The following is a 15,732-nucleotide window of genomic DNA, read 5'->3' as shown; positions in this document are numbered from 1 at the left end:
ATATTTGATTAAATGGACAAAGAAGATAAAGGAATGAAACCATGATGATGACATTTATACAAAACCAAAAATCAAATTTGGAAAAAAATGATATACTACAGGGACCAAATTTGTAATTCACTATTAACTAAATACGTTGTCAAACACATGTAAACCATTCACTGCTTTGTTAAAATACTTGTGAAAATTTCATTGTTTTCAAATGATGGGGTTTTAGCCCGTGTTTAAACTACCTTACACCTATCTCACAAAATAAAAAAATAGAAGGGTTTAAATGTAAAAAACAGAAAGATTGTGGTGCTGAGTGTCTTGTACGGAACTACTATTTTTTTTCTCGGGGCAAAAAGCATCTTTCACGCCAGCGAACGTTGGCCGGACATTCCATTAGAAATTGTGCTTCTTATTTACTCAAGCCTATCAATTTATTTACATCTTTGCCACTCATACTTTTCTTTGTTTATGCAGTTATAGCCCTCCAAGTTCTGAATAGTTACCTATAAGTCCAATTCTTTAAAACTTGAACATGTAAACATAGAGAATTAATCAATAATTACATATTTTTATTAAGAAATAATAAAATACTTAATTCTAAGAACAAAAAAAACATATAGTTTCATTTATCAGTATGCTCAATTTTTATAAATCATTATACGATTAAATTATTTATCAATCTTAGTTTTTAATTACAAATTCAATACATCGTAGCATTTACATTTTTTGTGTTTTATCTCTATTTTTTATAATTTAAAAACCCAAAATCGAATAAAACATCATGAAAAATGTCCATCTAGTAGTTTGAAAATTTAAAGCCTAATTTGTTGTTGTTGAAATTTATATTATATTTTATTAAAAACGATAAATATTTTTTTTCTCATATTCACTTGTATAAAAATACACATTTAAAAAAAAATCAAAGTTTTTTTATCTTTTAATACTAAACTAGAAAGGTTACCCCCGCTACGCGGGGGCCAGGAGCTTTCAATGTTGTTTCCGAATTGATAAATATGACAGACATAGAAAGTGCAAGGATGAAAAGTCCGGGCTTTGCCCCGGACAAAAAATGTAAAAGTTTTGACTGCAAGGACCAGAAGTGTGAAAATGGCTAAAGAATTAAAGAGGTAGGAATTAGCAACTTTTTAGAAAAGGGATCAAAGTTGTCAAACCGTTAAAGTTTTGTGGCCAAACTTTAAATATTAAAAGGTTCCAAAAAAGTGTAAAAATATTGATTGCAATGACGAAAAGTGTCAAAATGGGTAAAGAATAATGAGCAAAGTTGCCAAAAAACATCCAAATTTAGTATTCCTAACTTCCAACAATAATACAGGGATCAATTCTGCCAAAAAAATGGAAAGTTGAATGGAACACAAACAAAAGGACATGAATAAATTAGTTAAAGAAGTACATGGACCGGATATGTAAATCAAGGGACCAAACCTGGACAAAATATCCCAAGTTTACTATTCTTTTCTTCCACAACTTTAATATATATATAATAATTATTTGAAAAATATTATTTAAATGCTACATAAAAATAATTAATTCCCCCAACTAAATTTATACGAACTGTAAAAACATTTATTGCGAGTTAAAAACTACACCTTTTCAAATAATTTAAAATTTAAGGAGAGTGAGTGGTTTCAAAATTTGAATTTTTGACACAAGACTGAAAAGGGTAAATCCGTAAATAAAAGGAAATACAGAGCTTAAAGTGTAGCCGGCTAATCCAAAAATGGCTGTATAATGTCTGATTTTTGAGTCGAGAGCCGCTTCGTGGACTGGACTTCCATAAACTCGCCGCTCGAGCTTGACCAGACGACAGAGAAGTCTAGAGAGAGAGAAGGTTGTAGAGCGAGAGAGCAAGAAACCCCACAACATACACATTGCTTTGCTGTGTGTATAATAATATATACAAATTGTATTACCCAATAAATATATATATATATATATATATATATATATATATATATATATATATATATAGATACAAAATTACTGCGTCATTTCTGTGATAGAGAGAAACTATTCCAAAAAAGTTCACCTTTGCATCATCATCATCATCGTCGTCATAATCTCTGTTGAATACTCTTGGGTTTCTTCTTTATCATCGTCTTATTATTACCGATCTGAGTCACCGAGCGGTGTGTGGTTTCTCCGACTCGTTCTTCTCTTTATTGATGAGAAGGAGATCGATTGGGCTTAGAAGTCATCATTAATGGTATGTTAATCTTGTTTTTGGTGAAGTAGCTCAATGGTTATCGGTGGTATTTGCTTGAATCTTTGTTTTCAAGGTCAAATCTATTCAACGAAGAGTCCACATGTTTGAATCTTTGTTTTGTTCGTTGTTAGCTGCTTATGCTTATTGATGCTATATGTTTCGGCTAAATTTAAGCTAGGGGATTATGTTTTTTTTGTGATTATATCATCCATATGTGTATCGGTGTATAATCTATTTGCGTTATCCGGCTCAATTAGCTCAAATTTTGTATTGATTTTGCTCAGATTCATGAACATACCTTGAGGAACAGGGAAGGGTATGGGTGTAAGTTAATTTTTTTCGCTGTTATATGTACCTGATGTTTTACAGCTTAGATTGAGGGGCTAATTGAGCAGAATCCGCTAGATACCAGAAACGTGAAGTAGCAAACTTTGATAAATTTGAGATGAAGCCAATCTAGGGTTTTTTGAGACTCATGAACTTTTATGTGTTATCTACACCATTTCCGAGCAGCCACATGATTTGATGCTTATTTGAACTGGAAACCAACTTCATATACAAACTTTAAACCCATTTTTCCCAAATACTACCTTCGATATATCAATGCATAATCAACATCTTCTCTTAGAAGACTTCACATAACTTGATAGTGTATATATTCACCTATTCAATAAGCTTTAATGGTGTAGCTTTGAACAACTAGTCATCATTGTAATTAGTGTATGATAGTTTGACTTGCAACTTATTCTTTCACCATTGATGATAAGAAAAAATCAACTTGTCATAGTGAGTACAAAATATATTGTCTACCCCATTAGTTAGAAAATTGATATACAACAAAATGCACTTAGGAAACTTAGATTACATAACTTATTATTGCTTCAAAGTCCAATGTATATAATAATACATACAATGTTCAAAGACTAAGTGAACCATTTCAACTTTCTAGAGCTTTTTCTCTTTATGATTCTAATGGAATGAAGTTTTTTTTTTTTCACAGGCTGCTCCAGTTAATATTATTGTAGGGTCACACGTTTGGGTTGAAGATCCTGCTTTAGCATGGATTGATGGGGAAGTGACCCGAGTTAATGGGCAAGAGCTTCATGTACATACCACAAAAGGGAAAACAGTGAGTACTTTAATGTTTAATCATACATTGTATCAAAGACACCAATATCTATTTCACAAAATAATAAACTTATTCAACTACAGATTGTTACAAATGTCTCTAAAGTATTCCCTAAAGACACTGAAGCTCCACCTGGAGGTGTAGATGACATGACACGCCTTTCATATTTACATGAACCAGGAGTGTTACAAAATCTTGCAGCCAGATATGAACTTAATGAAATTTATGTAAGATGTCACATTTTCATCTTTTTTAAGCTTATATCAAAAGACAACTGATGTAATATTTCATTTTTGTAGACATATACTGGAAACATTCTAATTGCTATAAATCCATTTCAAAGATTGCCTCATTTGTATGACACACACATGATGGAACAATATAAAGGAGCAGGATTTGGAGAACTTAGTCCCCATGTTTTTGCAGTAGCTGATGTTGCATACAGGTATATAAATATAAATTATACTAATATAATACATTAATACATGAACATTCTATTTTCTTTTTTTCTTTTTTTATAATCTAGTTTGTTTTATGTATAGGGCTATGATGAATGAAGGAAAAAGCAATTCAATATTGGTCAGTGGAGAATCTGGTGCTGGTAAAACTGAAACAACAAAGATGCTCATGAGATATCTTGCACATTTAGGTGGTAGATCTGGAGTTGAAGGAAGAACAGTTGAACAACAAGTCCTTGAAGTAAGAAAAATTTACCTTTTTGCCACTGACATTCGAATGTTTTGAATACATGTTTACAAAATACATATTTTCCAGTCAAATCCAGTACTTGAAGCATTTGGAAACGCGAAAACTGTTAGGAACAACAACTCTAGTCGATTTGGTAAATTTGTAGAGATACAGTTTGATAAAAGTGGAAGAATATCAGGGGCAGCTATTAGAACATATCTTCTAGAAAGATCTCGTGTTTGTCAGATATCAGATCCTGAAAGAAACTACCATTGTTTCTATCTTCTTTGTGCTGCACCACCTGAGGTAGATCTTATTTTTATAATTTTGTGTAATAAGTAAATAATGTCATAGATTTGTTATCACTTCCAATATCATTGCATTAATTTGCAGGATAGAGAGAAGTTTAAATTGGAAAGTCCACAGTCATATCATTATTTAAACCAGTCAAAATCATATGAACTTGAAGGTGTAAGTGATGCCCATGAGTATCTTGCTACAAGAAGGGCAATGGACATTGTTGGAATTAGTGAAGAAGAACAAGATGCAATTTTTAGGGTTGTAGCTGCAATTCTTCACCTTGGTAATGTCAATTTTGCAAAGGGAAAGGAGATTGATTCTTCTGTGCTTAAAGATGAGAAATCTAGGTTTCATCTCAATGTCACAGCTGAGTTGCTTATGTAAGTTTTATTCTATACATATATACATTATTAATATTAATATGTTATTATTATTTTATTATATAGATAATAATGATAAATTCAATCTCTGAATAGGTGTGATGCTAAGAGCTTAGAGGATGCATTGATTAAGCGTGTAATGGTGACACCAGAAGAAGTGATTACAAGAACTCTTGACCCTGAAGCTGCATTGGGTAGTAGGGATGCTTTAGCAAAAACAGTCTACTCTCGTTTGTTTGACTGGTGAGAAAAACTTTGACCAGTTTCAAAATATGAATTTCTTTTTTATTTTTCAAGAATCTGACTTTTATCTTTACATCTTTTAGGATTGTGGAGAAAATAAACAATTCAATTGGGCAAGATCCGAATTCAAAGTCACTAATCGGTGTTCTTGATATATACGGATTCGAGAGTTTTAAACACAACAGGTATTGTATTACAATTTACAAATTTAGAATCAATTTAAATGGTGTAATGCTGATAATGAAACGTTTGTTTAATATAGTTTTGAGCAATTTTGCATCAATTTCACAAATGAAAAACTCCAACAACATTTTAACCAGGTTAGTTTTTTGTTTTTTTGAATTCTTCATCAATTTATGGGATTTACATTTACTGATTATTTGTCAAACTCTTTTGTTATTGTAGCACGTGTTTAAAATGGAACAAGAGGAGTACACAAAGGAAGCGATAAATTGGAGCTACATAGAGTTTGTTGACAACCAAGATGTTTTGGATCTTATTGAGAAGGTGTTGACTCTTGACTAATCTGTTTGACTTCTTTCTTTTGTACTTTCCATTAATGGAAACTAATACATTTCATTACAGAAACCTGGAGGAATCATCTCACTTCTTGATGAAGCCTGGTATGATTAATTGATTATCACATTTCAGATTCATTTTTAAGGCAAAAGATTTTAAGAAAAAATGATTTATGTTTATATTTACTTGATGCAGCATGTTCCCGAAGTCAACTCATGAAACTTTTGCTCAGAAGTTATACCAAACATTTCCAAAACACAAACGTTTCATAAAACCTAAACTTTCACGCACTAGTTTTACAATAGCTCATTATGCTGGAGAAGTGAATTATTTAGCTGATCAATTTCTAGACAAAAACAAAGATTATGTGGTGGCAGAACATCAAGATTTATTAACTGCCTCAAAGTGTCCTTTTGTTGTTGGTTTATTTCCTCCACTTCCTGTTGAGTCTTCCAAATCTTCCAAATTTTCCTCCATTGGGTCCCGCTTTAAGGTATTACTTTTAAATTTTAATTTATCTATATAAATGAAAAAGTGTTATTTGTTACATCAATCTTGCTTTTTTAATTGCAGTTGCAACTTCAATCTTTGATGGAAACCTTGAGTACAACAGAGCCTCATTACATAAGATGTGTGAAGCCAAACAATGTTCTCAAGCCTGCAATTTTTGAAAATCTAAACATTATTCAACAACTAAGATGTGGTGTAAGTATTGTGAAAAAAGATTCTTGATTTCTCTTTTTTCTCAAATGTTTATTGCTAAAAATTGTATCTTTTAATATAGGGTGTTCTAGAAGCAATCAGAATCAGTTGTGCTGGTTATCCCACCAGAAGAACATTTGATGAGTTTCTTCTTCGTTTTGGTGTTCTTTATCCCGATGTTCTTGATGGAAAGTATGATTCACTTCTTTTCTGTTTCTATTTTCTAATTCCCAATGATTTCTTTCATCTAATCATAATGCTTTTCTTTTTATTGTAGGTATGATGAGAAGGTTGCATGCCAGGTGCTGCTTGATAAAATGGGATTGAAAGGCTACCAGGTAATCTTCAAATCTTTGTAAAAGCTTCTAGATACTTTTACAAGATTTCTCATTGTAACCATTATTTTACAGATTGGGAAGACAAAGGTGTTTCTAAGAGCTGGACAGATGGCAGAACTTGATGCAAGGAGAGCAGAGGTTCTTGGAAATGCTGCTAGAATCATTCAAAGACAAATGCGTACTTATATTGCACGTAAAGAGTATATCTCAATACGAAAAGCAGCTATTCAGTTACAGGCTTGCTGGAGAGGTATTTTATAGCAATTCGTTATAAAAAAAATACTCACTTTTGTTTACAAAAAATTGATTCCTTTTTTATAATGTAATCAGGTTTATCAGCTTGCAAGCAATTTGAGCAGTTGAGAAGGCAAGCAGCAGCAGTTAAGATTCAGAAGAATTTCAGGTGTTTTGTTGCTAGTAAATCATATCAAACACTTAGGGTTTCTGCAATCACTTTGCAAACTGGTTTGAGAGCAATGACTGCTAGAAACGAGTTTAGATACCGAAAGCAAACTAAAGCTGCAATTTTCATTCAGGTACTTTGACCTTAATTAAATAAAATTTCATATATTGTAATATAAATACGGGTTATGAATCGATTTTATGATGGAATTCAGGCTTACTATCGTTACTATAGAGCATACTCTTACTACAAGAGTCTCCAAAAGGCTGCAATTGTTACTCAGTGTGGTTGGAGGCGAAGAGTTGCTAGAAAAGAGCTTCGATCACTCAAAATGGTATATCACTATTTTATAATAATAATAAAAAAACCCTAAGTTTCTTTTGTTAATAAAATTGTCAAATGTTCAGGCTGCAAGGGAGACAGGGGCTCTCAAAGAGGCGAAGGACAAACTAGAGAAACGTGTGGAGGAACTTACATGGCGTTTGCAGTTGGAGAAGCGATTAAGGGTAATTTCGTAATTTTACTTAAACTATCCTTGATGATGTTTTTCATCATTGGTTTTGACTCTTTTTTCACAGAGTGAATTGGAAGAGACAAAAGCCCAAGAAGCTGCAAAGTTGCAGGAAGCTCTACGTGTGATGCAAATCCAAATCGATGAAGCAAATGCTAAAGTGATTAAAGAACGTGAGGCTGCAAGAAAAGCCATTGAAGAAGCTCCTCCGGTTGTTAAGGAGACTCCGGTCATAATTCAGGATACTGAGAAAGTTGACTCGTTGACCGCTGAGGTGGAAAGTTTGAAGGTAATGAAAAAACTTTGATCAAGTCATGGTTTTTGTGATGAAAAAACTTTTTAAATATTTGTATCTTTATCTTGTTGCAGTCTTTGTTGCTGAATAAAAAACAAGAGACAGAAGAGGCTAAAAAGTCATTGATAGAAGCTGATGCCAAAAATGCAGATTTATTGAAGAAATTCGAAGAAGCTGAGAAAAGAGCGTATCAGCTTCAAGAATCTACTCAAAGGTGAGTAAAAGTTTGAAATTTATATAAAACAATAAAAAGTTATAAATTTTTTACTTTTGGTTGTGTAGGCTTGAAGAAAAACTCTCAAATATGGAATCTGAGAATCAAGTACTTCGCCAGCAAGCACTCACCATGTCACCTACCGGAAAGTCCATGTCAGCAAGGCCAAGAACCATGATTATCCAGGTACTCCACAAAAATATTAAAAGATTTTTTTTTTCTTTTTTCTCATAGATATTAATTATTAGTTTTTCTTTTCAGAGAACACCAGAAAATGGGAACATTCATAATGGAGAATCAAGGATTACTACACCTGTAAGAATACTTTTAAACTCCATAAATATTTTGAAGATGCAAAAATTTAAATATTTGTTATTATTATTATGTGTAGGATACGACACTTGCATTATCAAATTCAAGAGAGCCAGAGTCCGAAGAGAAACCACAAAAGTCTCTTAATGAAAAACAACAAGTAAGCAAAGCGATTACGATTTATGAAAATTAAAAGATCATTTTTGTAATTTTTTTTTTATTCATTACATAATGTGTGTGATTCAGGAGAATCAAGATCTACTTATCAAATGCATCACACAAGATCTTGGATTCTCAAGTGGCAAACCAGTTGCTGCATGTTTAATCTACAAAAGCTTACTCCATTGGAGATCATTTGAAGTTGAAAGAACCACTGTCTTTGACCGAATCATCCAAACCATTGCTTCAGCTATAGAGGTAAGCGTTACAAACATTATATGATGATTTCAAAATTCAAATTAGGGTTCTTGAAAATCTTGATCCTGTGTGATATGATGCAGGTCCATGATAGTAACGATGTGCTAGGTTACTGGCTATGTAACACATCCACATTGTTGACGCTTCTTCAACACACTTTGAAAGCAAGTGGGGCTGCAAGTATGACCCCACAAAGGCGTAGGACATCATCCGCTTCACTTTTCGGAAGAATGTCACAAGTATGTTGTAAATGACCATTTTACCCTTGTATTCTTTTTTTTTAATTTATTTCACTAATTAAAATTTGATAAATGTCAGGGACTACGCGCGTCTCCACAAAGCACTGGGCTTTCGTTTTTAAATGGTCGAGTTCTTGGTAGGCTTGATGACTTGCGCCAGGTGGAAGCAAAATATCCGGCTTTATTATTTAAACAGCAACTCACTGCTTTTCTTGAAAAGATATATGGAATGATACGCGATAATTTGAAAAAAGAAATATCTCCATTGCTTGGATTATGTATCCAGGTAATTTTATTATTTATTTTATGATTAAATTTGGTTTAAAAAAATTCAGACATGAAAGTAGGTTTTGTCTAAATGTGTAGGCTCCAAGGACATCACGTGCAAGTTTAGTTAAAGGGAGATCACAAGCTAATGCAGTTGCTCAACAAGCATTGATTGCTCATTGGCAGAGTATTGTTAAAAGCCTTGATAGTTACTTGAAGACAATGAAAGCAAACTTTGTAAGTTATATAATCTTTTAAACTGGTTCTTTTATAAAAAATTAAAAATTACTCGACTGTTTATGGATTTTTACTTTTTTAGGTACCTCCGTTTTTGGTGCGCAAAGTATTCACACAGATATTCTCCTTCATCAACGTTCAGCTATTCAACAGGTAAATTGCATAAAATATGTTTATATTGTATATCAACTTTTTTATTTATAAAAATGCTGATGATTATATATTTTTTGGTGGAAGTCTTTTGTTGAGACGTGAGTGCTGCTCGTTTAGTAATGGTGAATATGTGAAGTCAGGATTGGCTGAATTAGAACAATGGTGTTGTTATGCAACTGAGGAAGTAAGCATCACTTTTTATATTTTTTTATATATTTAAAAAAAATAAAAAATGTAGTAAATAATATTTGATTGATTTACAGTATGCGGGGACCGCATGGGATGAGTTGAAGCATATCAGACAAGCAGTTGGATTCTTGGTTATACATCAAAAGCCCAAGAAGACTTTGAATGAAATTACCAATGAACTTTGTCCTGTAAGCAAAATTTATTTTAATAATAATAAGTTTTTTAATTCCCTTTTCCTCTTTTATTATATTCAAGATTGTGCATTTTTGTTATTTATGCAGGTGCTTAGCATACAACAGCTATACAGAATCAGCACCATGTATTGGGATGACAAATACGGGACCCACAGTGTTTCATCAGAAGTAAGTTACTACTCACGTAACAAATATGAATTCCATCTCATAAAAAAACTTAAATCCTAAGGGCGTTTTCGTAATTAGGTCATTTCAAATATGAGAGTCATGATGACAGAGGACTCAAACAATGCAGTTAGCAGCTCGTTCTTGTTAGATGACGACTCCAGGTAAATATCTCAAAACTTGTAAAAACTTTTCAGGGGCAAAATCGTCTAAAATAAGGATATTTATTTGTGTATGATGCAGCATACCGTTCTCTGTGGATGACATCTCAAAGTCTATGCCACAAGTAGACATAGGCGAGATTGAACCTCCACCTTTGATACGTGAAAATTCAGGTTTTGTATTTTTACATCAAAGGGCAGAATGATTGATGTCTGAATAGTATAGAATATCTCTATTCAGACATGTGTATACAAAATTTCAGTCCGTTTTTTTTTTTTTTTTTTTTTTGGTGTGTTAATACTATTTTTTTTGTTGTTGTTTTTTTTTTTAAATTCCCGGGCAGTTTGGGTTTTTTATTATTAGTGTCTGGGGTCCAATTTATTTTGTTGGCTTCCTTTGAGCCCTTTTGGGTGGGGTTAAATTAAAGGGGGAATTTATTGATTTTTAGATGATATGGCAATGTTGCCAAAAGTGTGTTTTGAATGGGAGGGTGTATTAGGGTTTTTATAGTTGCAAATTGTTGGGTTACAATTTGTGGTAGTCGTAAGGTAAGAAACAAAACCTGTATAGTTGCATTGTGTAAATCAGTATATGACATGACACCTTCCCTAAAAGATCTCTTTTGTGTTACTTTTTTTTTTTACTTTTTTATGTGGTTGTTTCTATGAAATGTGATGGGGAGTAAGGAGGTGAAAATCTATAAAGACAGTAAAGTGAAATTTTATAGAAAATTTTTCTATTGATAATCATTGTATTATCATGTATGTGCATTATAAGGCTGCTGGGTGTGGGCAACATGTTACCATACCCAAAAGGTGTCGCATCATCATCCTAGTCATAAATAAGTGTTATAACACCAAAGGTGGAAATGGGCAACACCAAATAACATGTAATAACACCACTTATTTTCTATTTTATTTTTTAATTTTTTTTTTGATGTTTGTAATTCCCATTTTTCTATTTTGTTTTATTTTTTTAATTTATGTCATAATAATTTTTAAATAAACATATAAATTAAATAACACATAATTAAAATAAATACTAATTAAAAACTACATTCCAATGAAAAAACATAAAACGACATTCCAATGAAAAAAAAACATAGACCGAAAAAAAATAACAAAAAAAAACATTACAACGAAAAAAAAAAAACACTAATCTTCGTTTAAATATTTCTGCTCAATCTTCGCCTTCATTTTTCGGAGTGTCTCCAACCGTCTCGGTGGCAAATTATCCTCGCTAGTTTGAAGAATTGCAAAATCTTTCGCAATACGATCGTCGTCGGCTTCACGACGCAAGAACTCAAAATGTTCCCGTTGCAACTTATATCTTTTACGCGCGATTTCGTTGTGCTCGTCAAATTTTTGTTTCATTTCCGCTTGCTCTCGTCGTCTACTTTCGGCTTCATCCGGTGTGTCGTTGAGCACGCCTTGCTTTGTCGCGGCTTATCGGTCGTCGAGGCGGGGAGATCTCTTAAAGGTCGTTCAAGTCGTTCGGTATCTCATCCGTGTCCGCATTGAGGTCGATGTTCGTCCGTGCGTCCGAAACATCGACCGAACCCGAGCCGCGCGACCTCTTCGATTGTTGTTCCGTAAATGTGTTTGTTTTATTCCACTTTGGGTCTTCCTTCACAATCTCCCAAATTTTTTCGTGCTAAAAAACGTGACCGGTCTCCACATGATATTGCTCCCTCGCCGCTCTATAAACGTTAAAATCGGTCGCACCACTTTACTTGTGCGAGGAAAGTTTGTTGCAGATGAAATTGAACTTGATGCACTTCTTGCTAATTTGAGTCCACTTGCTACTCAACATGTCGTGATTGCGGTAGTTTTCACCTTTATTCAAAATGGCACAAAATTTCACGATCACGGCTTCCCAAAAAGCAACTCTTCACATGTCGTTTCCTTGCGTTGGATTTTTTGATGTCCCGCACCAAGCCACCGCCAACGCATATTCCTCGTCCGCGGTTCCCTTTCCGATTGCCCCCCCCCCCTGCCTTGCGTCTCGGGTACAGTTTCTTGGGTGGGTTGTGGTTGTGTGGTATTTTGTTGCATTGTAGTAAATGAGTTGAAAATGTTTTGTGGAAGGTTTGTAGTTAAATGTGGTGGGGGTGAGGCGGGATTGGAAAAGTTGCATTGTGTGTTGAGAATGTTAGCCTACATTTCGTATTGTGCAAAACCAAGAGGAGGAGGTGTATTTTTGTTTGGAGGAGGAGTGTTGGGGTTTTGATCCATAGTAGGGAATTTTTTTTTTTTTTGAAGATTTGAAAGTAATAAAAGGTTTGTAAAATATAAAGGTTGATGTGTATATATATATATATATATATATATATATATATATATATATATATATATATATATATATTTGAAAAAAGATTGAAATTGTATTATTATTATTATTATTATATTTTTTTTTACATTTTTGACCGTTTTACAACGGTTGAAAAATTAAAAATATAGACGTTGGATCATTTTTGCTTCGAATTCTTTCCGTTGTCGAGCGTTACCGCAGTAACGTATTATAACGTAACGCCTAATAACGCACGCCGGGCGCGGTGTTCGGCGCGTTATACTGGCGTTTTTACACCTCCGCGTCGGATTAACGCGAATACGCGTTGCCCGTACCTAGCCGCCTAAGTAACTATTGATAACCATCATATTCCATGTGCAAATCTTGACTTTTATGTAACCATGATTACAAATTCTCTATTTTTTCCTTTAAGTATTCATGGTTGGTGTGGTAATGGCAAAACACATGTTTTCAACTTTTCATTATACATCTTAAGAAAGCACCTGACGACATTATTGTCCTTTAAGAGGCTAAACTACATGTTTTTCTTAAGTTGTCTAAAATATTTTAAATTTTAAATACGAGATATTCACAAAAAAATTATGTGGAAATAGCATGATGATCCAAATTTTGGGCTTTTACCAAAATTTTATGTGGAAATGAATATGATATTCCGGACTAAAATTTCATAAAGTAACATTTTAAAGTGCATAAATTTTTCTACCTTTGGTGGGTTAAAGGTTATGAGAAATTGATCTCATTAACCACAAATACCTAGAGTATATCTCTGACGAATTCAACATCTAAATCTGTTGTTTGAGATAAGTTCCCTTAATTGTGTCAGTGAAGAAAGTTTTTTCAGCCCACTCGTTTACTATTATACCCTTCAAAAATCCTAGAACAATTTCATATAGAATATAACATCCATCAGTTTAAGCTCTTATCTGTCCCCTTTGAGTTTGATTAATTGGTGTTATTTTTGTAATAAATTTTATATGCGAACGCTCTTAAACTAAGGGTGACAAATTTTGACACGACACAACCAGACACGTAAATAAACTAAACTGGGTTGGATTGGAGATTTCAACCCGTTTAATTAGACTAGTTTGACATGAGACGACACGAAAATTAAACGAGTAAGGTTATGGTTCAAAATTTTAACACAAAAATACACGAAGATGACCACTTTCTTTATATGCACTTTTTTTTTAGAATAAAAATCTTTTAGGGCATGCCCAAAACTAAAATCAAATGTAAAAGAAAACTTTGCTTTGAGTTGTTTAGTAATATGAAAGCCACTAATTAGCAGTCCAATCAATAATTATTTTTAGTTTTTAATTTTTTATTAATATATCATACTACACAATCTCACTTACGGAGTGAGCAAAACATTTGTCATGATTTTTAATGAGGATGGTGGAATGCCCTGGGAAGGTTTGAAAATTAGTTATCATACTCGATATGAACAGTCCAGTTACATACCCATTAGACATGTCATTACAAATATTATATCACGAGTTTTGTTGTTGGAATTTGATCATGAATTTGTGAGCAAGGATCGAACAGTGAAAATTTATTCCAGGTGACATGCAAGGCATATATAATATCTTATTTCAAAGAGAGTTTGGCTATGCTACATTGTGCAATTCCAAATCCATGTGAATGACTTAAAATAATGATAAGGATAACAAGTAGGGACATATATACCAAGAGTTATAGGAGTGTCGATAAATAATTTAATTTGAACTCTATGAAATATATGACCTCTTTTATGATTTATACTAGGGCTGCGTTTGGCGCGCCACAGTTAGCTGATAAACTAGTTTATTTTTCGAGCTTTTTTATGTTGTTGTGTTTGCCAAACCAAAAAGTAGCTTATAAGCTAACTTTTTAAAAAACTACTTAGACTAGCTTTTTAAGAGCTTTTTTAAAATTTTACAAATATACCCTTTAATTAATTATAGAAAAACATACTCTTAAATGTTTTTTTATGTAATTTTATATATTTCAGCTAGTTTTACCAAACATCATTTTTATCATATAACTTTTCAACCATCAGCTAGCTTTTTATTTAACAACTAGCTTTTCAGCTAACAGTTATCTTTTCAGTTAATACGCCAATCATAATCTAGGTGTATTAGTGTGTTGCACGATAGTAAAGTTGTATGGTAAAAATATATTGACATATCATATATTGATATAAAAACTTTGGATCTAATAAAGTATGCAAAATTAAATATAAACCGATCATCAAAATAAATATTATGTATCAATAATATATTTTTCGTCCAAAACTCAAATATAATAACATAACCATCTTTCTGAAGCTATTTATATATAAACCGTCCAACATAAAAAATATAAGAAAACACATTAAATAAATTATCTTAAAATTTAGGATAAAAAAGAAAATAAAACATATTAACAATAACCCGAAAGTTAAATATGAGCAAACGGATTGGTGTTGAACTTTTTTTTTTTTTTTTTTTGTGAAAACTCATACGTGTAAAGAAAATACAATTTAATAATTTCATGAAGTACATTTTTATCGGTAAATACTACTAATTAAAAGTTAGAAAGTTATATTAGAAACTAATATTTCAATCATATTAACATATATTATATTTCAAATTTTTAAATAAAAGGATGAAACTAAATTAAAATTTTAATAAAGTTAATACAAAAATCTAAAATAAAATACAGCTATAACCAAAATCTAAAATTTAATTATTTTTAACCGATAAATATTTAATAAAATTTAATTTAAAATTTTATATGATCTATATTTTTATGAAAACACACATACACACATATATATATATATATATATATATATATATATATATATATATATATATATATATATTGTTTTTAATAAATATATTATTATAAAAATATTTCCCAATCAGTTTTATTTCCTTTTTGATTTAGTTGCTTCCCTCATAAAGTTTTATCTTTATATTTTTCCCTTTTGTAAAGTTCGATTTTCTTTTAAAAAGCTTTATTAACCCTAAATATTATCTCCTTTAGACATACCTCGAACTGAATAGTCAAAATGAATTAGAATTTATCGAGGTTGTAAAAATCGCTCGACGTTAGCTAGTCGGTTGACTGAGGTTAAGTGATTAATTGGTTAGACGAGATTAATTAGGGACCATTAATTTCTAATTTT

General features: G+C 32.1%; 1 protein-coding gene across 1 annotated transcript; it reads left to right on the top strand.

Moving 5' to 3' along the window:
• The first annotated feature begins 1,986 nt into the window (after positions 1-1,986).
• LOC145123678 (myosin-17-like) lies at positions 1,987-10,901 on the top strand. The gene is made up of 35 exons (XM_079058880.1): positions 1,987-2,215; positions 3,216-3,344; positions 3,428-3,571; positions 3,644-3,789; positions 3,887-4,043; positions 4,119-4,337; positions 4,425-4,711; positions 4,808-4,954; positions 5,038-5,139; positions 5,217-5,274; positions 5,360-5,461; positions 5,540-5,577; positions 5,669-5,966; positions 6,047-6,178; positions 6,258-6,367; positions 6,453-6,513; positions 6,586-6,763; positions 6,844-7,049; positions 7,131-7,250; positions 7,324-7,422; positions 7,495-7,716; positions 7,797-7,936; positions 8,005-8,122; positions 8,198-8,251; positions 8,328-8,408; positions 8,495-8,665; positions 8,749-8,904; positions 8,984-9,190; positions 9,271-9,408; positions 9,491-9,561; positions 9,646-9,745; positions 9,825-9,938; positions 10,032-10,112; positions 10,191-10,273; positions 10,353-10,901. Exons 1-35 carry the CDS (start codon positions 2,213-2,215, stop codon positions 10,474-10,476), a joined length of 4,596 nt encoding a protein of 1,531 aa, XP_078915006.1. The 5' UTR covers positions 1,987-2,212; the 3' UTR covers positions 10,477-10,901.
• The last annotated feature ends 4,831 nt before the right edge of the window (positions 10,902-15,732 follow it).

Source organism: Lactuca virosa, chromosome 7 (genome assembly GCF_052849685.1).
Source record: "Lactuca virosa cultivar CGN04683 chromosome 7, Lactuca_virosa_CGN04683_v6, whole genome shotgun sequence".
Lineage (NCBI taxonomy): Eukaryota > Viridiplantae > Streptophyta > Magnoliopsida > Asterales > Asteraceae > Lactuca > Lactuca virosa.
This window is presented reverse-complemented; position numbering and strand designations above follow the sequence as displayed.